Raw genomic sequence first — 27,442 nt, 5'->3', positions numbered from 1 at the left:
TTATCGTAATACTATTGAAACATTGTCACAATCGTGTGTTTAACTATCATAATACTATTGCAACATTATCACAATAGTGAGTTTAATTATCGTAATACTATTGAAACATTATTACAAGAGTGTGTTTAATTATCGTAATACTATTGAAACATTATTACAATAGTGTGTTTAACTAATGAAATAGTATTACAATATTACCACAACAGTGTTTGTAACTATCGTAATACTATTGCATATGTATGACAATAAGATTTTTAACTGTCGTAATACCGTTGCAACAATATCGCATAGGAAAACAGTAAGGTGTTTAACATATATAAACTCAACATTGTTAAACTGGCATATTCTCGAACACGTTACCGAAATCTGGGACAACCAAACGTATGACAACTCTGATGAACTTGAACAGATCCAACTGGAAGCAGCTGGAATAGTCACTGATCGTCATCCATGTTTGGAGACACTATCGATAAGACGTAAAGCTAAACAAAGTGTGTACAACTTATGACCAGCTTAACTGAATTACCCTTTGCCATCAGGAGTAGCCACCATTAGCCGCTATAATCTTAGAAGTAGGCACTATAAAAACATTCCACGGTTCCTGGAACTGTTCCTTACCAGCACTCTTTTATGCCAGACACACTTGCATTATTGAAGAGCTTTCTCTCGAATGTTGACTTTCTTTCATACTTTCATGTTCGGAAAGTTGTGTTAAACCAGAAGTCCATGTACCTCCGTGTTAAATAAATGTTATCGGGTGATAGAAGAGCAAATATACTTAAAACCCCTCTAGGGCATCCCTGTACTGAATGCAGATGCTGTGTTTAAAGCCAGTATCTCAAGATACTTATCACGCCTGTGTGAAAATCCCTGCAAAAATGTGTATCAACGTTTTCCTTGATTTTCCTAATTATATCGTCACTAGAACGTATATAAAGTTGATTAATTCCCATGTTCAATATTTTCACTTTTGTCTAGTGACTATTTAATGTATGTTAAAGCATCGTAGCTACGACAGTGGTAAGTCTATGTTAAATATGTAGCTACGACAGTCGAACTAGGTGTTAAATATGGAGCTACGGCAGTCGAACTAGGTGTTAAAGATGGAGCTACGGCAGTCGAACTCAGTGTTAAATCATGGGAGCTACGACAGTCGTTAGACTACGTTAAATCATGGAGCTACGATAGTCGTAAGTTCACGGTTAATCATGGGAGCTCGAATAGTCGTAAGTCTACGTTAAATCATGGTAGCTAAGACAGTCGTAATCCTCTGTTAAATCATGGTAGCTACGACAGTCGTAAGTGTATGTTAAAGCGTCATAACTACGACAGTCGTAAGTGTATGTTAAAGCGTCATAACTACGACAGTCGTAAGTGTATGTTAAAGCGTCATAACTACGACAGTCGTAAGTGTATGTTAAAGCGTCATAACTACGACAGTCGTAAGTCTATGTTAAAGCATCATAACTACGACAGTCGTAAATCTATGTTAAAGCATCATAGGTACGACAGTCGTAAGTGTATGTTAAAGCATCATAACTACGACAGTCGTAAATCTATGTTAAAGCGTCATAACTACGACAGTCATAAGTCTATGTTAAAGCATCATAACTACGACAGTCGTAAATCTATGTTAAAGCATCATAGCTACGACAGTCGTAAGTGTATGTTAAAGCATCATAACTACGACAGTCGTAAGTCTATGTTAAAGCATCATAGCTACGACAGTCGTAAGTGTATGTTAAAGCATCATAGCTACGACAGTCGTAAGTCTATGTTAAAGCATCATAGCTACGACAGTCGTAAACCTCTGTTAAATTATGTTAGCTACGACAGTCGTAAGTGTATGTTAAAGCATAATAGCTACGACAGTCGTAAGTCTATGTTAAAGCATCATCGCTACGACAGTCGTAAGTCTCTGTTAAAGCATCATAGCTACGACAGTCGTAAGTCTATGTTAAAGCACGGGAGCATTAGCTCACTTTATGGAACGGTGACCCAGGTCAACATGGTGACGGCTGACGTCACACGGGGTACACGGCGACTTTGACGACAACTAGGTCGCCACTACAACTAGGACCGAAGCATGAAGTCCCAACTGTTGAACATCGCCGACCTCCCCAACATACAACGTTCAGTTATGCAGCATCCGTTCTAATTTGTCATCAAATGCGTCCATTACCATCGGATCGATGTGGAGGAGACGAGAGCGTTAATTCAGGTCTAACCGTCATCACCCAGTACCTTAGAAAGGCTATTATACAGATCCCCCTTGAACTGGGGCTCAGATGCAACTCATCTTATATAAACCATTAGTATGGCCTGGAAATGTTAAATAACATTACACGGCAAAGGTCAAGGTTGTGGAACTAAACACAATTTGGTGACAGTAATTCTGTTATTCCCCGGAACCCGTTCGTTACTATTTCTTTGGGAAATATACCTTATATACGACTTGGCAAAAATATTATAAACCTTATCAAAACGTTATTAGGCTGTCGAAACACTGCCAATTAAGGCACGACACTATAATACCCGGGGCGGTCGGGTAGCCTAGTGGTTAAAGCGTTCGCTCGTCACGCCGAAGACCCGGGATCGATTCCCGACATGGGGACAATGTGTGACCCGACATGGGTACAATTTCCGGTGTCCCTCGCCGTGATATTGCTGGAATATTGCTAAAAGCGGCGTAAAACCATACTCACTCACTCACTATAATACCCGATTCAAACACATCACCATTGAATAACCATTTCTATTTGTTCCATGTTAGCCACCATCAAAACATAGGTGTGTACTCTCTTTTACCCGGCAGTTTATATATATTTGAATGCTGGAAACTTTATGTAACTTTACTAGAAATACCAGTTTTGTAATATTTTATGTTCGACTAAAACACTTTCTTCACTGTTATCGTTTGCGTTGAATACTCAAGGACACCGTGCATTATTTACTTGTCTCAGGGTTTCATTCAATGTTTTACAACAAGTGAGACAAACTTTTCACGGTATCCATGTATGTTATATATCAACTGATATGATTATGTGAAGAATTAGTGTTCGGTTAGACAACGTGTGTGGTGCTTTTCAAGTGGTAAAGTCTCTCAAAGGGAACACAAAAAGCCTTTATTACGACCCTATGCTGTAAGTGTGTGTGTGTGTGTGTGTGTGTGTGTGTGTGTGTGTGTGTGTGTGTGTGTGTAAAGTTGAAACATGTAGGAGAACAATCCGTGTCATGTAATTATTTTGTGTATTTCTTAACATATGTGCTACTGTACATCAGTGAATCTCATCACTTTATCTATATAAGTGTCTTATAAAACGAAAGATACTAATACTAATGCCCCAGTTTCCTTTCACCATACGACCGCCTCCGTGGTTTAGTGGTAGAGCGTCCGCCCGGAGAGTGGAAGGTCCGGGGTTCGATCCCCGGCCGCGTCATACCAAAATACGTTAAAAGATGGTACTTGTTGTTACCCTGTCTGGCGCTCGGCATTAAGGGGCTAAAACAAGGACTGATCGGCTCGGAGTCAGTATACTGTGTCTGAGTGAGGTATTCATGTTAAACTGCGGCATGGTATCTCAGTGGGCTAGCACTATAAATCGGCATCAGTCCGGACTAGTACAAGCAGCCACACAAACACACACACGTATATGCACGTCGCTATATAAGTGCAATAATCTTGGACGCGACGTTAAACCCCATTACCATTACCACCTCACCTTACCTTTCACCATACCATCATATGCTACCGGGTACCCCGGGTATCCCCTCATTGCATGATGAACAGACGTAATATTTTGTTCGAGTATAAGACAGCGGTATTTATATCATAATGAAGTGCTTTGTTCCAGCAATGACATAAATATAGCTTTGCTTGTTTGTTTGTTTGTTTTTTGTTTAACGCCGCACTCAACAATATTCCAGCTATGTAACGGCGGTCTGTAAATAATCGAGTCTGGACCAGACAATCCAGTGATTGACATCTTGAGCATCGATCTACGCAATTGGATACGATGACATGCATCAACCAAGTCGGCAAGTCTGACCATTCGAACCCGTTAGTCGCCTCTTACGGCAAGCATAGTCGCCTTTTGACAACAAGCATGGGTTGCTGAAGACCTATTCTAACCCAGATCTTGATAGGGACATTTCAGACGTAATCAAGCAGCCCCTTGACAGCCGTTATTTGATATTACAATTATATTTATATTAGATAACTTATCAGTATGATGATAAGTACACCCTATGCGAATGTCATCGTTCATATACATAAGAAGGTTTTGAAATCTAATACACGGGCGGAGTGATACCTACCTTCATGAGAAATGTGATGAGGGCACTGGAGACCGAAGCACCGGCGTATGCTGACATGACTGTGTGTCTCCGCCGGCCGAATAAGTTCGCGATCTGGAGGTTGGTGAGGAGGACGGCGGTGCCGGCGACACCGGTCAGACTCATCGCGGGGACGATCAACCAGGGGAAGGCTGGAATGAATGGGAATAAGTTGAAAATATTTAATTGTTATATGGTGGTAGAACCTGTTGCAAGTTTATCAGTAGCAGACCCGTGAACATCCGGGGTAGAATAGGTCTTTAGCAACCCATGCCTGCCGTAAACGGCAACTATGCTTGTCGTAAGAGGCGACTAACGGTATCGCGTGGTCAGAGTTGCTGACTTGGTTGATGCATGTCATTGTATCCCAATTGCGTGGATTGATGTTCATGATGTCAGTCACTGGACTGTCTGGTCCAGACTCGATTATTTACAGACCGCCGTCATATAGCTGGAATATTGCTTAATCGAGTCTGGACCAGTGGTTGACATCATGAGCATCGATCCACGCAATTGGGATACGATGACATGCATAAACCAAGTCAGCAACTCTGACCACTCGATCCCGTTTGTCGCCACTTACGACAAGCATAGTCGCCGTTTACGGCAGGCATGGGTTGCTGAAGACCTATTCTACCCCGGATCTTCACGGGTCACATAGCATATGGAGTGAGTGACGTAGATGTGACGTCGTATCGGCATATATTTCAGCCATACAGCTATGACAACATGTTATGTAGGAGCTTAGTAACTTATAGGTTTATGCCCAAGAAGCAAGACAAACATGGCCGTGTAACGAAGGGACATGCGGGGGCAGGTGGTGGATCTCTTAGATCTACGGGGCGGTCGGGTAGCCTAGTGGTTAAAGCATTCGCTCGTCACGCCGAAGACCCGGGTTCGATTCCCGACATGGGTACAATGTGTGAAGCCCATTTCTGGTGTCCCCCGCCGTGATATTGCTGGAATATTGCTAAAAGCGGCGTTAAACCATACTCACTCACTCTTAGATCTACGTCCGGACTAAGTATATTCAGTAACAAATAATGACCTTGCACTGAGTTCTCAACAGTCGACTAAAACGATGCAACTGTTCGGACCAAGCACAATCCTTAGCGGCGGTGGGGTTTTCCGATAACTTGATATATCGTCCATGAGTGAGTGAGTTTGGTTTTTACGCCGCAATATTCCAGCCACATTACGGCGGGGGACTGTACACATTGGCTTCACGCATTGTACCCATGTAGGGAATCGAACCCGGGCATTCAGCGTGACGAGCGAACGCTTCATTTTCACTCAACAACAACAACAACAACAACAACAACAATAACAACAAATATAATGGACGTTGTCTTTCACCTGCACCCGTGAAGGTCATCATCAGCGTTCCCACAGCAAACACCAACCTGAGAAAAATAAACATGGAATGAAAAAGAATCATTACTCATATCTTAGGCTATATATGTCTTAGAGTGGGGGGCACGGGTGGCCCAATCGTCTAAGGCGCCGCGATTCGCTGTGCAGAGTTGCGTCCCTTGGAGACGCCAGAAACCTGTGATTGTGGGTTCGAATCCCGGTTCGCCCCGATTATGTTTCTAGGTTTGTCAGCACAATACCCGTGCTCGTGGGTTTCACCGAAGTGGTAAACGTCTGAGACCTGCATCACTTCGGGCTTACCTCCTACATCAAGCTGACACGCCGTGATATAACTGGAATACTGTTAAAAGCGGCGTTAAACCCGACTCACTCACTCACTTAGAGTGAACGAGGTATTGCTGTGAACGATCATGTCCTACCGGTACTGCTGTAAAAACAGTGTGTTCTCGAATATATGTTCTATTATTTTGTCTGAAAATATGTGTCAAGCTGCCCATTTGGATGACACCCGCGGGGGCTGGTACGGTCCTCACACTCGAATAGAACACAAACCCACAACCTTTGCATCCCGACACGAATATACAGTTAGGAATATGACCACAAGTACCCGTTGCTCTTCGTCTGTGTCTGAGTTGGGTGTCCATGTTAAACTGTGTGGTGTCTCAGTGGACAAGCACGAGAAAACCGGCATTAGATCGGACAAGTACAAGCGTGATTGGGTTATCATTTAATTTCACATCGGTAATAATTCAGCCATATCGTTACGATACTAGTACAAGCTGCCACAGAGAGACAGAGAGAGAGAAAGAAAGAGGGAGAGAGAGAGAGAGAGACCTTGACAGAGACAGAGAGACAGGGACAGAGAGACAGACACATACACACACACGCACACGTACGTAAGATGGTACTTGTTGTTACCCTGCCTTGCGCCCCGGATTAAGAGGATTAAACGTTACGATACTAGTACAAACTGCCACAGAGAGAGAGAGAGAGAGAGACAGAGAGACAGAGACACAGAGATAGACAGAGAAAGAGAGAGACAGGGACACACAGAGAGACAGACACACACGCACACGTACGTAAGATGGTACTTGTTGTTACCCTGCCTTGCGCCCCGGATAAAGGGGATAATACAAGGACTGGTGGAATCAGAGTCAGTCCGAGTGAGGGATCCTATCCACACAGAAGAGAAGTTCAGTAACGTTTTGATAAGGTTTGTAATTATCTGGTCGAAACCAATCTTCAAGTGTATATTCCTTTTGTCCGGCAGTGTATCTGAATTGCTAGGAAATGTGTAATACTGGTAAACTTAATAGCTACCCCTACAAATCAGCAGAAGCAATCGTGTAGCTGTATCAAGCAAGGCTGTCCTATCATAGGCCCCGGAAGCACTGTTTTATGAGACAATACGCCAACCACTGGACTACCCTAACCCCAGATGGTAGATACAACACTGAACACTGAGATCGATGTGGGAAATGGCTTCAGTATCAAGTGTCACAGACATTACTGGAAGAACAAGCAGCACTAATGTCGTCCCTGGACAAGACGAAGCCAAGGTCAAGTGTTATAGTTGCTACTGGTGGAGGGGCATTGTGCGGCATGAGGTGAGGTGAGGTGAGGTGAGGTGAGGTGAGGTGAGGTGAAATGGGGTTTAACGTCGCGTCCAAGATTATTGCACTTATATAGCGACGTGCATGTACGTGTGTGTGTGTTTGTGTGGCTGCTTGTACTAGTCCGGACTGATGTCGATTTATAGTGTTAGCTCACTGAGATACCATGCTGCAGTTTAACATGAATACTCCACTCAGACACAGTATACTGACTCCGAGCCGACCAGTCCTTGTTTAAGCCCCTTAATGCCGAGCGCCAGACAGGGTAACAACAAGTACCATCTTTTAACGTCTTTTGGTATGACGCGGCCGGGGATCGAACCCCGGACCTTCCGCTCTCCGGGCGGACGCTCTACCACTAGACCACGGAGGCGGTGTGCGGTATGAACCTTTCAAGTGGCCCTCGTGGGGTTTTCCCTGTCTGACGGTACTGTAAACATTCACTATCGGCGTGTTGTAAGCATCCTCCCAAAGATAGAATATTGTTTATATATATTTAAAAAATAAATATACAAATATATAGAGAATCTCACCCGAGTGCCTTTTGATATCAAATATATCAACGAGTGTTGATATATTTGATATCAAAAGACACGAGGGTGAGATTTTATTTATCATCCACCATCATTCTTCCAACTTTTGTTGTAGACAGTATAAGCAGTGCCTTAAGTGTAAAATGTACTGCTAACTGCTTCAGTAGCAATGACATCTCAATGGTCTGCAAAGCATTGTGATGCAATTTCATTGCAGCGATATTTACAATGTAGATTATCGCTTGATCTTACCCAAGCGATATCTCCTGTGGGAGCCAGTTTTGGATGATAAATATAAAACTTCTACCGCAGAGAATAATCAGACTTGATTATCCACCGTGACAGTTCCATTTTGGTGTAAAAGGCAAAATAGCGTTGAAAACTATATGATTGTTTTAATGAAAATCAGTGATGACACCAGGTGTTCGCGAAAAGGGTAAGCAGGTCCTGCTCTACCGGCAGCACCCGCAACTCGCACAATTTACATAAAAAAGTGTTTGTTTGTTGCCTGACACACAACACATCATCATCATCATCATCATCATCCTGCCATACGACGGTTGAAACTATAAACAATGTGTTAATTTTGAAATACGTCTGCTGTGGATTCCCTGAGGATGTGCAGTTTTTAACTGATTGCCTTATCGCTTTGCTTTATTTTATGACAGTATTTTCAGGAAGATTGACAAACCTCATTACAGGACTGCCCCAGTGACCTCCCGCCCCAGGGCACATCTGATGAATATTTATGAGGGTTGGTTACCCTAGCTTCGGTAATGTAAGAGAGTTAAACGAACGTGTTATTTGCGGAAAATTAATTTGCTTTCTTTTTTTAACCACTTTAGGACCATGAGATTATAATCCGTCTGATGGACTGGATACGTCTTTGTGACTAGTGTGGTATGTGTGCCAACAGCTGGACCAATAAGATAAGAGAGTTGGGGTCATGTGACCGAGCTTGTATCTGTCACGTGATTTCTAACAAGAAAGACATTTATCTTCACTAAATCTTAGCTTTTCTACATTTTGTTTGACCCTGTTAGAATTCAGGCTGATTTATGTTATTTTTTTTTTTAATCACGATTGTTAATTACAAAAATGCTAAAAAAAATCGGAACAGTTTGAGGTATTCGGCGTTTTCCGCTAACCGAGGTTTCGATTCATATAACACGCATCACATTATCTTAACCTCGGTGAGGAAGAATAACGGACACTCGCGAAACTACACACATTGTATATATGTACTTTATCTTATAATGAACAGTGATATCGATGCGACATCGTGCGATAATCTAGTGATTGGCATCGTGAGCATCGATCCACGCAATTGGGATCGATGACATGTATCAACCAAGTCAGCAAGCCTGACCACCCGATCCCGTTAGTCGCCTTTTACGACAAGCGACAGGCATAGTCGCCTTGTACAGCAAACCCGGGTTGCTGAAGACCTATTTTACCCCGGATCTCCACCGTCATATAGCTGGAATATTACTGAGTGCGGTGCTAAACAACAAACAAACAAAATATGTTCATGATGTCAATCACTGGATTGTCTGGGCCAGACTCGATTATTTACAGACTGCCGTCATATAGCTAGAATATTGCTGGATCTTCCCACATGGGTACAAAGTTTGAAGCCCATTTCTGGTGCCCCCCGCCGTAATATTGATGAAATAATGCTAAAAGCGGCGTAAAACCATACTCACTCACATTATAGTGCAACTTTCTCATTCCAGATTATGAAAACTATATTGCTGCCTCAGTGTGAAAGGAGGACCGAAGCCCTAGAAAACATCAGGAGTCAAGCTGCCGAACAGGGGCGGTCAGGTAGCCTAGTGGTTAAAGCGTTCGCTCGTCACGCCGAAAACCCGGGTTCGATTCCCGACATGGGTACAATGTGTGAAGCCCATGTCTGGTGTCCCCCGCAGCGATATTGCTGGAATATTTCTTAAAGCGGCGTAAAACCACACCCACTCACTCAAGCTTCCGAACACCGCCGGCCGTGCAAGGATTGATGTCACGAGCCTTCGCGACCAACGTTACCTGCTTTGTGACCTGTGCGCTGTGCACTTGGCCACGTGCCGTCACGTGATGTGATATACCATGTATACGATGGCTGTGTACATTCATATAAATGTACGTAGCTTTGAAGGGACAAGAGAATTAGATTAAATGCACAGCGCTGAGAGCGAAATATAAGGCAAAATGTCAAGGCTATTAATTACGTCTGTTACATTTCACAACTTCGTGTGAAATACACCAGGAAACATGTATTTTTCATGGGAGCGTACTTCAATGCATATTTTCAGTTGAACTGAACTGAACTTTATCTAAACTTAAGGACACATAGCATGGCACGCCGCACCAGATGAGGTGAGGTGAAATTGGGTTTAACGTCGGGTCCAAGATTATTGCACTTATATAGCGACGTGCATGCACGCGTGTGTGTGTGGCTGCTTGTACTAGTCCGGACTGATGCCGATTTATAGTGCTAGCTCACTGAGATACCATGCCGCAGTTTAACATGAATACCCCACTCAGACACAGTATACTGACTCTGAGCCGACCAGTCCTTGTTTTAGCCCCTTAATGCCGAGCGCCAGACAGGGTTACAACCAGTACCATCTTTTAACGTCTTTTGGTATGACGCGGCCGGGGATCGAACCCCGGACCTTCCGCTCTCCGGGCGGACGCTCTACCACTAGACCACGGAGGCGGTCTCCCTGGACCAGACAAACAAGTGATGACATCATGAGCATCGATCTACGAAATTGGGATACGATGATATGCAGTCAGCGAGCCTGACCACCGGATCCTGCTAACGCATCTTAGGACTAGCATGGGTTGCTGAAGATGTATTGATCTACAGTAAACTACGCTTATAACGAACTGACGGATATAACGAACTTCCTTTTTTGGTCCCGACTATTTGCTGTAGTTTTGCTGTATATATGCTTATAACGAACTACGGTTATAACGAAGTAAAATAAGTAGTCCCCTTGAGTTCGTTATAACGTAGTTTACTGTATTCCAACCGGATTTTCGCGGGCCACTTGTAATATTCAATCATTGGTGGGTAAGAGCTTTTCATAATTTACTTAAATGTCTAAATAAAGATTTTACAGAATTGTGCTAGTTTCCTGAGAACATTTAGAACATCATTAGTTGTATTGATCTACCCAATATGATCAATATTGATTCCAACAGTATGAATGTTAATATATATTATCTAACAAAAATCCGTAAAAGACTTAATGACTGAGCGTGTCAGTGAGTATATGAACATTTACGTCCAGCAGTATTCCATCACGGTGGAGGATACACGAAATGGACTTCACACGATGTATCTATATTGGGATTCGAACCCGACTTGATAAGCGAATGACTTAACCACCGCCTCCTTTACAACCGTTATATATACTATGCAAACAAAGTAGGGGATATTTTGCGTTGAGGTGAAACTACAGGAAAATACACCAATGTCTGGCAATGAAAGTAAGTGATCTATATGACAAGAACATTTCCGAAAAAATCAAGCTCCAAAACACAACGTTATGACGCGCGTGACCTTGGACAGCACTTGCAAGGGGTATGCCAGATTTACCATTGTCACGCAGACTCGGTTGTGAGCAGACCAAAAATGATTTCTTGGAACCGGACTCTCAAAGACACTTAATTAAACACAGTCAATCATTAAGGACACAACGTCATTGATCATGCGACGTTTGCAACGTGCTGAACGTTTACGTGCCATTGGCATGGTGCAGGTGGACACACGTCAGAATATTGTTGCCCAAACGCTGAACGTTTCCCTCCGTAGTCTAGTGGTAGAGCATCCGCCCGGAGAGCGGAAGGTCCGGGGTTCGATCCCCCATACCAACAAACACATAACGTCGTTGGACGCCCAAGGGCAACAACTCCAGCCAAGGACAGATTAGACAGACCGGTGGCATTAAGACATGGGTGCAAACTTCTACTCAAATAAGCGACCGGTTGCGACTGGCAGTGGTGTAAGAGTACAAGCCGGGACGGTGCGAAGTCGTCTGCACAGATGGCGTCTGCGTGCACGACGTCCACGTGTCATCCAACAACTTACTGCACGTCATTTGAATCAGAGGGATCAGAGTGAGTGAGTGAGTATGGTTTTATGCCGCTTTTAGCAATATTCCAGCAATATTACCGCGGGGGACACCAGAAATGGGCTTCACACATTGTGCTTAATCGTGAATCGAACCCGGGTCTTCGGTGTGACGAGCGAACCCTTTAACCACTAGGCTACCCGACCACCCCAAGAGGCATCAGAACGTTAGCACTTAGATAACCGACATTTTGCTGATTGTGTTTGTTGTTTTTTCACTTATTGGGGTTCTCTCTCGACTTCCTTCACCGGAGAAATCGAGTTTGGAGGCGTCCATATGAGCATTTTATGGACCTTAACGTCGTACAGCATAATCGTTTGGGGGATGGGTCCATAATGGTATGTGGTGGTATCATAATGACTGGCCGATGGCGTTTGATATTGTCCATGGTAGAGTCGTGGGTCGATACTATCGGGAGAGGCATCAGAACGTTAGCACTTAGATAACCGACATTTTGCTGATTGTGTTTGTTGTTTTTTCACTTATTGGGGTTCTCTCTCGACTTCCTTCACCGGAGAAATCGAGTTTGGAGGCGTCCATATGAGCATTTTATGGACCTTAACGTCGTACAGCATAATCGTTTGGGGGATGGGTCCATAATGGTATGTGGTGGTATCATAATGACTGGCCGATGGCGTTTGATATTGTCCATGGTAGAGTCACGGGTCGATACTATCGGGACAATGTCAATGCACGTTTCAAGATAATATAGCACGTGCTCGTCGTTCCAGGATTGTGACCCAATTCCGCAAACAGCAAAACATCCATGTCATGCATGACCAGCACTCAGCCATGACCTTTCCAAGATTAAACATGGTAGACGTCAACGTCAACGTCAAAATCCACCCACCACCCTCAATGACATCGGTATTGCCCTCACGAACGAGTGGAACAAGACAAGCTGACATTTGTCGACTCATCAGAAGTGTGCCTTGAAGAATTCACGCAATTCTGGCCAACAGAGGTGGTTTTACCTGAAATTAGTGACATTTGCTACAAAATGCAAATTTCAAATTTGACCCCCGACCTCTTTAACGACCTTGTGCGCCACCATCTTATAACACCAACCATTAGAAAACCATTAGATCTGGTCCCTACTCCTCAGGAGATGCTATCATATCACTCCCATGTGCCAATACCATATTTATCAGAAGATATGTCCTGATTCCCACTATCCCCTACTTTTTAAGCATAGTATATTAACGATATTTCATTACATACAGAAGTTCTTTTCAACAGGAAACCTTGTCAAAAAGTAGGACAAAACGCGGGGCTGACAACTACATCTGTCCCCCGCAACGTCATCTCCGTGATTTGACTGACACTACGACGGGGAGTTGTCTGTGAGACAACCGGTGGAGCACCCACGACGTGTGTTTTCCAGACCGGTAACCTCGTTACCTCAGATCAGCTGTTGACTCGTGAGATTCCAATTTAATTCACGATCCAGGAAAACTGTACGGATATGGTTAGTTTTATTACAAGGAAGCTGGCTAGTTCGTTCTTTCAGGGCCGTAGTTCATTTAGACCGAGTTTCCGTTTTTTTATCTGAGAGAAAGATACATACAAGGGTTATAGAGAGAGAGAGATATGGAGAATGGGAGAAAGAGAGAATGCGAGAGAGTGAAAGAGAGTACGAGAACCTGTAAGAGTACGAGAGAGAGACGAAAGTACGAGAGTGGGACGAGACTACGAGAGAGGACGATAGTACGAGAGAGAGACGAGAGTTGCACGAGAGTGCGAGAGTGGCACGAGACTACCTGAGAGGAACGAGACTACGAGAGAGGACGAGAGTACAAGGAAGGGGTGGGGGGTAGGGGTTGGGGCGAGTCTACGAGGGAGGGACGCGAGTACTAGAGAGGGACGAGACTACGAGAGGGGGGCGAGACTACGAGAGAGGGACGAGAGTACGAGGGAGAGACGAGAGAGGGGCGAGACTACGAGAGCGGGACGAGACTACGAGAGAGGGACGAGATACGAGAAAGTAGCCGAGAGTGCAAGATAGAAGACGATAGATAGTTACTTTAATTTGTGCCTGTACGGCAATTCGGAAACGTCACACACATAGTTACTTATATCTAATGAAATAGAACATTTCCATGCCCGAGAGGCCTGTTGTATCGAACTATGCATCGATCAGTCGGAAACTCCTTAATTCGGACCCAATCTTCAGCCATTTTACCTGTCCGGCACAAGCTAACGACTCAGGCGGGGATGTGTTTTAAGCCGTCGGAGTTCATTAGATGTAGACATTTCTCATCAGCAGAAGAAACACCAATAAAAAAGCGATTCTCCCTGGACAATCCAGCAGAGCTTGTTCGACAGGGAGACAGTGTAATGGACTCGACGGGGAACCCAGATGCCTCTAAACCTGGTCTTCCTGGTGCACGGTGACATAGGCTTATGTCACTGGCCTAATTATTACAAAGCCCAATGTCCGATTGCTTAGCTCATCTATTTTATCTTTATTAATTTCAGCCTCACACCTCGGATTGTAGCTTGGGTTAGACAATGATGCAACATGTGTTTATGTGTGTGAGTGAGTGAGTTTGGTTTTAACGCCGCTGTAAAAGTATTCCAGTTATATCACTTATGGATGTCAGGGTATTTTGTTTATTATGTCAAGTATTAAAAAATGGCATTCCAAGAACTGTCGGATGGCAGGGTATATTGTCTGTCATGTCAAGTATTAAAATATGGTATTCCAAGAACTGTCGGATGTCAGGGTATATTGTCTATTATGTCAAGTATAAAAATATGGCATTCCAAGAACTGTCGGATGTCAGGGTATATTGTCTGTCATGTCAAGTATTAAAAATATGGCATTCCAAGAACTGTCAGATGTCAGGTACATTGTCTGGTATGTCAAGTATAAAAATATGGCATTCCAAGAACTGTCGGATGTCAGGGTATATTGTCTGTCATGTCAAGTAAATAAATATGGCATTCCAAGAACTGTCGGATGTCAGGGTATATTGTCTGTCATGTCAAGTATAAAAATATGGCATTCCAAGAACTGTTGGATGTCAGGGTATATTGTCTATTATGTCAAGTATTAAACTATGGCATTCCAAGAACAGTTGGATGTCAGGTACATTGTCTGGTATGTCAAGTATTAAAATATGGCATTCCAAGAACAGTTGGATGTCAGGGTATATTGCCTAGCATGTCAAGTATTAAACTATGGCATTCCAAGAACTGTCGGATGTCAAGGTATATTGTCTATTATGTCAAGTATGAAACTATGGCATTCCAAGAACTGTCGGATGTCAGGGTATATTGTCTGTCATGTCAAGTAAATAAATATGGCATTCCAAGAACCGTCGGATGTCAGGGTATATTGTCTGTCATGTCAAGTATAAAAATATGGCATTCCAAGAACTGTTGGATGTCAGGGTATATTGCCTATTATGTCAAGTATTAAACTATGGCATTCCAAGAACAGTTGGATGTCAGGTACATTGTCTGGTATGTCAAGTATTAAAATATGGCATTCCGAGAACAGTTGGATGTCAGGATAAATTGCCTAGCATGTCAAGTATTAAACTATGGCATTCCAAGAACTGTCGGATGTCAAGGTATATTGTCTATTATGTCAAGTATTAAACTATGGCATTCCAAGAACTGTTGGATGTCAGGTACATTGTCTGCTATGTCAAGTATAAAAATATGGCATTCCAAGAACAGTTGGATGTCAGGGTATATTGTCTAGCATGTCAAGTATTAAACTATGGCATTCCAAGAACTGTCGGATGTCAGGGTATACTGTCTATTATGTCAAGTATTAAAATATGGCATTCCCAGAACAGTCGGATGTCAGGGTATATTGTCTGGTATGTCAAGTATAAAAATATGGCATTCCAAGAAAAGTAAGATGTCAGGTACATTGTCTATTATGTCAAGTATAAAAATATGGCATTCCAAGAACTGTCGGATGTCAGGGTATATTGTCTGGTATGTCAAGTATAAAAATATGGCATTCCAAGAAAAGTAAGATGTCAGGTACATTGTCTATTATGTCAAGTATAAAAATATGGCATTCCAAGAACTGTCGGATGTCAGGGTATATTGTCTATTATGTCAAGTATTAAAATATGGCATTCCAAGAACTGTCGGATGTCAGGGTATATTGTCTATTATGTCAAGTATTAAATGTGGCATTCCAACTGTCAACAAAGAAATAAAACAGTTTTCACTTCATCGGAAATTTGTTTCACTTGAAATGTTTGATATTTTCTGTGTGAAAAGGGTTGAGTTTTTCTGAGATAGAATGTCGACACGATGAACGTGTGTACAATTGCGAGATGGACGTTCAACTGGCAGGTGACGAGATGGAGACGCGTTGAAGGGGCTCAGTTGTAACAAAGATCAAAAACGGTTTCAGATCATCAATAAATGATTTTTTCCCCAATTTGTGTCAAACTACAAAGTGTTAATGGCAGCAGCTGAATAATATCAGCGCTTAGATCTCTGAGACTGAAAAAATACCCAGCTTATGCAACCTCCCTGTACGTTGATAGCGTGGTGGTGACACTTGACCTTAAACACGTCAGTTTCAACTTGAAGTGTTTGAGTGAAGGTATGTTTTTTCACGAAATATTGTTCCGTATTTCATTTATGTAGCATCCATGAGCACGGATAGGATGCGGACAAACCAAGGACGACAATTGGGTTGAGGTTTGGATTCGAACCTGCGACCATCGGAACTTGACAGCCCCTATACGCCGTTTTTTGTTTTGTTTGCTCGTTTGTTGTTTAATGATAGTATCAGAACTATACGGTAACTTGGTAACGTCCATCTTGTTTTGTTTGTTGTTTAACGATAGTATCAGAACTATACGATAACTTGGTAACGTCCTTCTTGTTTGTTTGTTGTTTAACGATAGTATCAGAACTATACGGTAACTTGGTAACGTTCTTCTTGTTTTGTTTGTTGTTTAACGATAGTATCAGAACTATACGATAACTTGGTAACGTCCTTCTTGTTTTGTTTGTTGTTTGACGATAGTATCAGAACTATACGATAACTTGGTAACGTCCTTCTTGTTTTGTTTGTTGTTTGACGATAGTATCAGAACTATACGATAACTTGGTAACGTCCTTCTTGTTTTGTTTGTTGTTTAACGATAGTATCAGAACTATACGGTAACTTGGTAACGTCCTTCTTGTTTTGTTTGTTGTTTAACGATAGTATCAGAACTATACGATAACTTGGTAACGTCCATCTTGTTTTGTTTGTTGTTTAACGATAGTATCAGAACTATACGATAACTTGGTAACGTCCTTCTTGTTTTGTTTGTTGTTTGACGATAGTATCAGAACTATACGATAACTTGGTAACGTCCTTCTTGTTTTGTTTGTTGTTTAATGATAGTATCAGAACTATACGGTAACTTGGTAACGTTCTTCTTGTTTTGTTTGTTGTTTAATGATAGTATCAGAACTATACGGTAACTTGGTAACGTCCTTCGTGTTTTGTTTGTTTGTTTGTTGTTTAACGCCGCACTCAGCAATATTCCAGCTATATGACGCCGTCTGTAAATAATCGAGGCTAGACCAGATAATCTAGTGATTGGCACCGTGAGCATTGATCCACGCAATTGGGATACGATGACATGCATCAACCAATTTAGCGAGCCTGACCATCCAATCCCGTTAGTCGCCTCTTACGACAAGTATGGGTTTTTGAAGACCTATTTTCTTCCCCGGACCTTCACGGGTCGACCACTGGGGTTCCAATTCTCATTCTCGCGAATATATGTTCTATAATATTGTCAGATCAGATTTACAAATCTTCGTTTTATTTACTTGTTATAATCTGATATCGTTCAAGTCTCAATTTCCGCATAGAGTTGCATTTTGACCTCTGTATAGCATGGAAAGTGAAAACAAAGAAGTTTAATCTTTGGTCAGAGGTAATGCCACCTTTGGGATTAATTGCATGAGAGAGACATATCAAGGCGTGTGGAATTAAAATACCTGTTCACACAATTTAACGGCAACGGTTTGGATACTTTTGAAATATGGAATAATTGCGTTAATTTTGAAGAACCATTACCATGAATGTGATGGCAGACACACGATGAGTGAGTGAGTGAGTTGGATTTAACGCCGTTTTTAACAGTATTCCAGTTATATCATGGCGTGTCAGCTTAATGTGGGAGGAAAGCCCGAAGCCCGACACACGACGAACTGTCTGACAATTGCTGATTATGAAAGCATTATCGTGTTTCATGTTTCCTGTTCTCACAGCTTAAATACATGCTCAAATGGTGAAGTGTGAGGTCAGATACTTATTTCTCGGTCTGGTCGACGGACGCCCAAGGGCAACAACTCCAGCCAAGGACAGATTAGACAGACCGGTGGCATTAAGACATGGGTGCAAACTTCTACTCAAATAAGCGACCGGTTGCGACTGGCAGTGGTGTAAGAGTACAAGCCGGGACGGTGCGAAGTCGTCTGCACAGATGGCGTCTGCGTGCACGACGTCCACGTGTCATCCAACAACTTACTGCACGTCATTTGAATCAGAGGGATCAGAGTGAGTGAGTGAGTATGGTTTTATGCCGCTTTTAGCAATATTCCAGCAATATTACCGCGGGGGACACCAGAAATGGGCTTCACACATTGTGCTTAATCGTGAATCGAACCCGGGTCTTCGGTGTGACGAGCGAACCCTTTAACCACTAGGCTACCCGACCACCCCAAGAGGCATCAGAACGTTAGCACTTAGATAACCGACATTTTGCTGATTGTGTTTGTTGTTTTTTCACTTATTGGGGTTCTCTCTCGACTTCCTTCACCGGAGAAATCGAGTTTGGAGGCGTCCATATGAGCATTTTATGGACCTTAACGTCGTACAGCATAATCGTTTGGGGGATGGGTCCATAATGGTATGTGGTGGTATCATAATGACTGGCCGATGGCGTTTGATATTGTCCATGGTAGAGTCGTGGGTCGATACTATCGGGAGAGGCATCAGAACGTTAGCACTTAGATAACCGACATTTTGCTGATTGTGTTTGTTGTTTTTTCACTTATTGGGGTTCTCTCTCGACTTCCTTCACCGGAGAAATCGAGTTTGGAGGCGTCCATATGAGCATTTTATGGACCTTAACGTCGTACAGCATAATCGTTTGGGGGATGGGTCCATAATGGTATGTGGTGGTATCATAATGACTGGCCGATGGCGTTTGATATTGTCCATGGTAGAGTCGTGGGTCGATACTATCGGGAGAGGCATCAGAACGTTAGCACTTAGATAACCGACATTTTGCTGATTGTGTTTGTTGTTTTTTCACTTATTGGGGTTCTCTCTCGACTTCCTTCACCGGAGAAATCGAGTTTGGAGGCGTCCATATGAGCATTTTATGGACCTTAACGTCGTACAGCATAATCGTTTGGGAGATGGGTCCATAATGGTATGTGGTGGTATCATAATGACTGGCCGATGGCGTTTGATATTGTCCATGGTAGAGTCACGGGTCGATACTATCGGGACAATGTCAATGCACGTTTCAAGATAATATAGCACGTGCTCGTCGTTCCAGGATTGTGACCCAATTCCGCAAACAGCAAAACATCCATGTCATGCATGACCAGCACTCAGCCATGACCTTTCCAAGATTAAACATGGTAGACGTCAACGTCAACGTCAAAATCCACCCACCACCCTCAATGACATCGGTATTGCCCTCACGAACGAGTGGAACAAGACAAGCTGACATTTGTCGACTCATCAGAAGTGTGCCTTGAAGAATTCACGCAATTCTGGCCAACAGAGGTGGTTTTACCTGAAATTAGTGACATTTGCTACAAAATGCAAATTTCAAATTTGACCCCCGACCTCTTTAACGACCTTGTGCGCCACCATCTTATAACACCAACCATTAGAAAACCATTAGATCTGGTCCCTACTCCTCAGGAGATGCTATCATATCACTCCCATGTGCCAATACCATATTTATCAGAAGATATGTCCTGATTCCCACTATCCCCTACTTTTTAAGCATAGTATATTAACGATATTTCATTACATACAGAAGTTCTTTTCAACAGGAAACCTTGTCAAAAAGTAGGACAAAACGCGGGGCTGACAACTACATCTGTCCCCCGCAACGTCATCTCCGTGATTTGACTGACACTACGACGGGGAGTTGTCTGTGAGACAACCGGTGGAGCACCCACGACGTGTGTTTTCCAGACCGGTAACCTCGTTACCTCAGATCAGCTGTTGACTCGTGAGATTCCAATTTAATTCACGATCCAGGAAAACTGTACGGATATGGTTAGTTTTATTACAAGGAAGCTGGCTAGTTCGTTCTTTCAGGGCCGTAGTTCATTTAGACCGAGTTTCCGTTTTTTTATCTGAGAGAAAGATACATACAAGGGTTATAGAGAGAGAGAGATATGGAGAATGGGAGAAAGAGAGAATGCGAGAGAGTGAAAGAGAGTACGAGAACCTGTAAGAGTACGAGAGAGAGACGAAAGTACGAGAGTGGGACGAGACTACGAGAGAGGACGATAGTACGAGAGAGAGACGAGAGTGCGAGAGTTGCACGAGAGTGCGAGAGTGGCACGAGACTACCTGAGAGGAACGAGACTACGAGAGAGGACGAGAGTACAAGGAAGGGGTGGGGGGTAGGGGTTGGGGCGAGTCTACGAGGGAGGGACGCGAGTACTAGAGAGGGACGAGACTACGAGAGGGGGGCGAGACTACGAGAGAGGGACGAGAGTACGAGGGAGAGACGAGAGAGGGGCGAGACTACGAGAGCGGGACGAGACTACGAGAGAGGGACGAGATACGAGAAAGTAGCCGAGAGTGCAAGATAGAAGACGATAGATAGTTACTTTAATTTGTGCCTGTACGGCAATTCGGAAACGTCACACACATAGTTACTTATATCTAATGAAATAGAACATTTCCATGCCCGAGAGGCCTGTTGTATCGGACTATGCATCGATCAGTCGGAAACTCCTTAATTCGGACCCAATCTTCAGCCATTTTACCTGTCCGGCACAAGCTAACGACTCAGGCGGGGATGTGTTTTAAGCCGTCGGAGTTCATTAGATGTAGACATTTCTCATCAGCAGAAGAAACACCAATAAAAAAGCGATTCTCCCTGGACAATCCAGCAGAGCTTGTTCGACAGGGAGACAGTGTAATGGACTCGACGGGGAACCCAGATGCCTCTAAACCTGGTCTTCCTGGTGCACGGTGACATAGGCTTATGTCACTGGCCTAATTATTACAAAGCCCAATGTCCGATTGCTTAGCTCATCTATTTTATCTTTATTAATTTCAGCCTCACACCTCGGATTGTAGCTTGGGTTAGACAATGATGCAACATGTGTTTATGTGTGTGAGTGAGTGAGTTTGGTTTTAACGCCGCTGTAAAAGTATTCCAGTTATATCACTTATGGATGTCAGGGTATTTTGTTTATTATGTCAAGTATTAAAAAATGGCATTCCAAGAACTGTCGGATGGCAGGGTATATTGTCTGTCATGTCAAGTATTAAAATATGGTATTCCAAGAACTGTCGGATGTCAGGGTATATTGTCTATTATGTCAAGTATAAAAATATGGCATTCCAAGAACTGTCGGATGTCAGGGTATATTGTCTGTCATGTCAAGTATTAAAAATATGGCATTCCAAGAACTGTCAGATGTCAGGTACATTGTCTGGTATGTCAAGTATAAAAATATGGCATTCCAAGAACTGTCGGATGTCAGGGTATATTGTCTGTCATGTCAAGTAAATAAATATGGCATTCCAAGAACTGTCGGATGTCAGGGTATATTGTCTGTCATGTCAAGTATAAAAATATGGCATTCCAAGAACTGTTGGATGTCAGGGTATATTGTCTATTATGTCAAGTATTAAACTATGGCATTCCAAGAACAGTTGGATGTCAGGTACATTGTCTGGTATGTCAAGTATTAAAATATGGCATTCCAAGAACAGTTGGATGTCAGGGTATATTGCCTAGCATGTCAAGTATTAAACTATGGCATTCCAAGAACTGTCGGATGTCAAGGTATATTGTCTATTATGTCAAGTATGAAACTATGGCATTCCAAGAACTGTCGGATGTCAGGGTATATTGTCTGTCATGTCAAGTAAATAAATATGGCATTCCAAGAACCGTCGGATGTCAGGGTATATTGTCTGTCATGTCAAGTATAAAAATATGGCATTCCAAGAACTGTTGGATGTCAGGGTATATTGCCTATTATGTCAAGTATTAAACTATGGCATTCCAAGAACAGTTGGATGTCAGGTACATTGTCTGGTATGTCAAGTATTAAAATATGGCATTCCGAGAACAGTTGGATGTCAGGATAAATTGCCTAGCATGTCAAGTATTAAACTATGGCATTCCAAGAACTGTCGGATGTCAAGGTATATTGTCTATTATGTCAAGTATTAAACTATGGCATTCCAAGAACTGTTGGATGTCAGGTACATTGTCTGCTATGTCAAGTATAAAAATATGGCATTCCAAGAACAGTTGGATGTCAGGGTATATTGTCTAGCATGTCAAGTATTAAACTATGGCATTCCAAGAACTGTCGGATGTCAGGGTATACTGTCTATTATGTCAAGTATTAAAATATGGCATTTCCAGAACAGTCGGATGTCAGGGTATATTGTCTGGTATGTCAAGTATAAAAATATGGCATTCCAAGAAAAGTAAGATGTCAGGTACATTGTCTATTATGTCAAGTATAAAAATATGGCATTCCAAGAACTGTCGGATGTCAGGGTATATTGTCTGGTATGTCAAGTATAAAAATATGGCATTCCAAGAAAAGTAAGATGTCAGGTACATTGTCTATTATGTCAAGTATAAAAATATGGCATTCCAAGAACTGTCGGATGTCAGGGTATATTGTCTATTATGTCAAGTATTAAAATATGGCATTCCAAGAACTGTCGGATGTCAGGGTATATTGTCTATTATGTCAAGTATTAAATGTGGCATTCCAACTGTCAACAAAGAAATAAAACAGTTTTCACTTCATCGGAAATTTGTTTCACTTGAAATGTTTGATATTTTCTGTGTGAAAAGGGTTGAGTTTTTCTGAGATAGAATGTCGACACGATGAACGTGTGTACAATTGCGAGATGGACGTTCAACTGGCAGGTGACGAGATGGAGACGCGTTGAAGGGGCTCAGTTGTAACAAAGATCAAAAACGGTTTCAGATCATCAATAAATGATTTTTTCCCCAATTTGTGTCAAACTACAAAGTGTTAATGGCAGCAGCTGAATAATATCAGCGCTTAGATCTCTGAGACTGAAAAAATACCCAGCTTATGCAACGTCCCTGTACGTTGATAGCGTGGTGGTGACACTTGACCTTAAACACGTCAGTTTCAACTTGAAGTGTTTGAGTGAAGGTATGTTTTTTCACGAAATATTGTTCCGTATTTCATTTATGTAGCATCCATGAGCACGGATAGGATGCGGACAAACCAAGGACGACAATTGGGTTGAGGTTTGGATTCGAACCTGCGACCATCGGAACTTGACAGCCCCTATACGCCGTTTTTTGTTTTGTTTGCTCGTTTGTTGTTTAATGATAGTATCAGAACTATACGGTAACTTGGTAACGTCCATCTTGTTTTGTTTGTTGTTTAACGATAGTATCAGAACTATACGATAACTTGGTAACGTCCTTCTTGTTTGTTTGTTGTTTAACGATAGTATCAGAACTATACGGTAACTTGGTAACGTTCTTCTTGTTTTGTTTGTTGTTTAACGATAGTATCAGAACTATACGATAACTTGGTAACGTCCTTCTTGTTTTGTTTGTTGTTTGACGATAGTATCAGAACTATACGATAACTTGGTAACGTCCTTCTTGTTTTGTTTGTTGTTTGACGATAGTATCAGAACTATACGATAACTTGGTAACGTCCTTCTTGTTTTGTTTGTTGTTTAACGATAGTATCAGAACTATACGGTAACTTGGTAACGTCCATCTTGTTTTGTTTGTTGTTTAACGATAGTATCAGAACTATACGATAACTTGGTAACGTCCATCTTGTTTTGTTTGTTGTTTAACGATAGTATCAGAACTATACGATAACTTGGTAACGTCCTTCTTGTTTTGTTTGTTGTTTGACGATAGTATCAGAACTATACGATAACTTGGTAACGTCCTTCTTGTTTTGTTTGTTGTTTAATGATAGTATCAGAACTATACGGTAACTTGGTAACGTTCTTCTTGTTTTGTTTGTTGTTTAATGATAGTATCAGAACTATACGGTAACTTGGTAACGTCCTTCGTGTTTTGTTTGTTTGTTTGTTGTTTAACGCCGCACTCAGCAATATTCCAGCTATATGACGCCGTCTGTAAATAATCGAGGCTAGACCAGATAATCTAGTGATTGGCACCGTGAGCATTGATCCACGCAATTGGGATACGATGACATGCATCAACCAATTTAGCGAGCCTGACCATCCAATCCCGTTAGTCGCCTCTTACGACAAGTATGGGTTTTTGAAGACCTATTTTCTTCCCCGGACCTTCACGGGTCGACCACTGGGGTTCCAATTCTCATTCTCGCGAATATATGTTCTATAATATTGTCAGATCAGATTTACAAATCTTCGTTTTATTTACTTGTTATAATCTGATATCGTTCAAGTCTCAATTTCCGCATAGAGTTGCATTTTGACCTCTGTATAGCATGGAAAGTGAAAACAAAGAAGTTTAATCTTTGGTCAGAGGTAATGCCACCTTTGGGATTAATTGCATGAGAGAGACATATCAAGGCGTGTGGAATTAAAATACCTGTTCACACAATTTAACGGCAACGGTTTGGATACTTTTGAAATATGGAATAATTGCGTTAATTTTGAAGAACCATTACCATGAATGTGATGGCAGACACACGATGAGTGAGTGAGTGAGTTGGATTTAACGCCGTTTTTAACAGTATTCCAGTTATATCATGGCGTGTCAGCTTAATGTGGGAGGAAAGCCCGAAGCCCGACACACGACGAACTGTCTGACAATTGCTGATTATGAAAGCATTATCGTGTTTCATGTTTCCTGTTCTCACAGCTTAAATACATGCTCAAATGGTGAAGTGTGAGGTCAGATACTTATTTCTCGGTCTGGTCGACGTTTTTGAAAGGTAAATCATGTTCCGGTTCCGGGCGCTTTCTGTGCTATTAGCACCAATCCCAATTCGAGTTTTAATTAACACTGCTTGGTAAAAAAGATCCATGAAATATCTTGTCTTTACCGCTGGGTTGTTTCAAAACTATTACCGCTGTTTAAGGAACGAAAAAGGAATTGAATTCGAATTTTCAATATTTAGGACTATATACATATGAAAAAGGACAATATATATATAATTTGAATTGAATATAAATTACCCTTTTTTTTCAATTCATATTCAAATCCTTTTTCGTTTCATAAACAGGGGTAATAGTTTTGAAACCACCAAACGGTAAAAGAGAAGATTTTCATAGATTTATCGTACCAAGCGGTGGTATATATAGATATATAGGTATATCTGAACGTAAGAGCATGACCATAACATGACATAAAAATCTGACATGGCAGATTTGCCCGACTACTTACACCGTGAGCAGCCGGGTCCGTGTGGTACCATACTTGTCAAAGAATATTCCAATCGGAAACACAAGAACGTCTCGGATGATCACCACCAGGGCAAACAACACCCGCAGCTGCTCGTTCTGCTCCCAACAACCAATGAAATCCTTTCTCGTAGAATTCTCAGCTTCCTCATTGGCTGCGACTGTCGTGACGTCATACACAGCCACAGTGGACGCATGTTTGAGGTTTGTGTAATAGGCACTGTAAACTTGCACGTCTTCTGTGACGTCACGTTGTCTGCGGTTTGGTTTTCGACAGGGTTTTCGTCTGACCGGGGCTTTGGTTGTTGTCTGGTAGATTCCTTTAAGCAGCTCCCCGGGGCCCAGATCGAGGTCAGTGATGTTACACAAATCCACAAAGTATTTGTCTGATCTGAAGACGACCATGAGCCAGGACCAACCCAGCACCACGCCGGCGAAGAACACACACTCCAGCACGGACCACGTGAGAGTACACGCGCGCTTCGAACACGGTCTGTTGCTCATTATGCTGGGTCAAAGGTCAGAGGTCAGATGTTGAGGGTTGAGGTCAGCTGATACTGAAGGTCAGCTTTGAATTCCCATGTTGGAAGTTTCTAACTGAAATATACGGATTAATGGTGAAACTCACAATATTGACGATTCAATGATCATACAAATTAAACAATATATTGAATAAAGAATCGCATAAACACAAACATATTAAAGGGGCAGTATGCCCCTAGATCTGGTGCCACTTGTCGGTCAATCTGTTTAAGTAGAGTAACCATCAACTACAAGAGTAATATATACTACTCAAATTAAGTTAAAGAACATTCGAATATTTTATATTACTATAGTTAAGCTACCATGGGATGACAGATTAATTACAGTAATATAAAAGAATAGGTGTTCCTTAACTTCTTGTGAGTAATATATTTTATAACATTGGAGTTTACCACAAAGAAATAGTTTTGGAATAACGTGAATTAAAGTTGATAGTAATGCCAATTTAACAGAGACCAATTCCCCCTTAACTTCAATAATTCAATTTTCAATTGACTTGATGTAATGTATGATACGATAAAGCTTTATGTCTACACCCCGTTTGTATCGAACAGCGGATAACTCGATGTATTTTCGACTCTTCCAAGGACTTCGAGTTAAAGAGGGTTCATTGTATGCTAAAGTGATTTGTTTGTTCGTTGTTTAACCCCGCACACAGCAATAGTTCAGCAGTATAAAGACGGTCTTTACTACTAGTTACAAGTATATATATCAGTGATTAATATTATGAGCAACGATTCACACTAAGTTGTTTCGTACGAGAAGTATAGGTTGCTGTGAACCTAATCAAACCTAAAATCCCAAAGGATGAAGATAAACTGAAGATGAAATAACAGTTATCAGCATCAACACGAACATATAAAACACTTTGAGGTAAAAGGAACTCATATCAGCTTTTCAGACTGAAGCTAACAAATGAGGATGTGATAAATAGAGATTACTACACGAGTGTCTGTCAGATACCATTTATCTCACAACGTTGTTTCAAAACGTATCTAACGATTCGCACTATATTAGCATCGAATCAATGCATATTTAGGCTATTGTCATGATCGCGTCATGATACATAACGCAACGGTCATGACTGACTTCACCCGTCTATCTGTTTACTACTCATATCTAGTGTGACCCTCCACAAAAAAAGTTCCAGCCGTATCTGTGGATTGTCAAGGCGATGATGATAATTAAACCTAGATCCTGAACATTTATTAAACACTATAATACACATAGATTCGACACAGAAGCAGAGAATTCGACTGAAGCACGAGAAACTTAATGGATTAC

At 42.0% G+C, this 27,442-nt stretch overlaps 1 protein-coding gene across 1 annotated transcript in view; it reads right to left on the bottom strand.

Moving 5' to 3' along the window:
• The window catches only part of LOC124135244 (equilibrative nucleobase transporter 1-like), a 72,337-nt gene extending 46,218 nt beyond the window's left edge, over positions 1-26,119 (bottom strand). The window contains exons 1-3 of the mRNA XM_048395848.1: positions 25,599-26,119; positions 5,692-5,738; positions 4,318-4,487 (exon numbers count right to left, since the gene is read on the bottom strand). Of these exons, the coding sequence (XP_048251805.1) occupies positions 4,318-4,487; positions 5,692-5,738; positions 25,599-26,119 (738 nt within the window). The remainder of the gene's footprint in view (positions 1-4,317; positions 4,488-5,691; positions 5,739-25,598) is intronic.
• Positions 26,120-27,442: the final 1,323 nt, after the last annotated feature.

Source organism: Haliotis rufescens, unplaced genomic scaffold, assembly GCF_023055435.1.
Source record: "Haliotis rufescens isolate VD_foot unplaced genomic scaffold, xgHalRufe1.0.p SCAF_15, whole genome shotgun sequence".
Classification (NCBI taxonomy): domain Eukaryota; kingdom Metazoa; phylum Mollusca; class Gastropoda; order Lepetellida; family Haliotidae; genus Haliotis; species Haliotis rufescens.
Note: the sequence above shows the minus strand (reverse complement) of the source record. Positions and strands in the feature narration are given on the sequence as shown.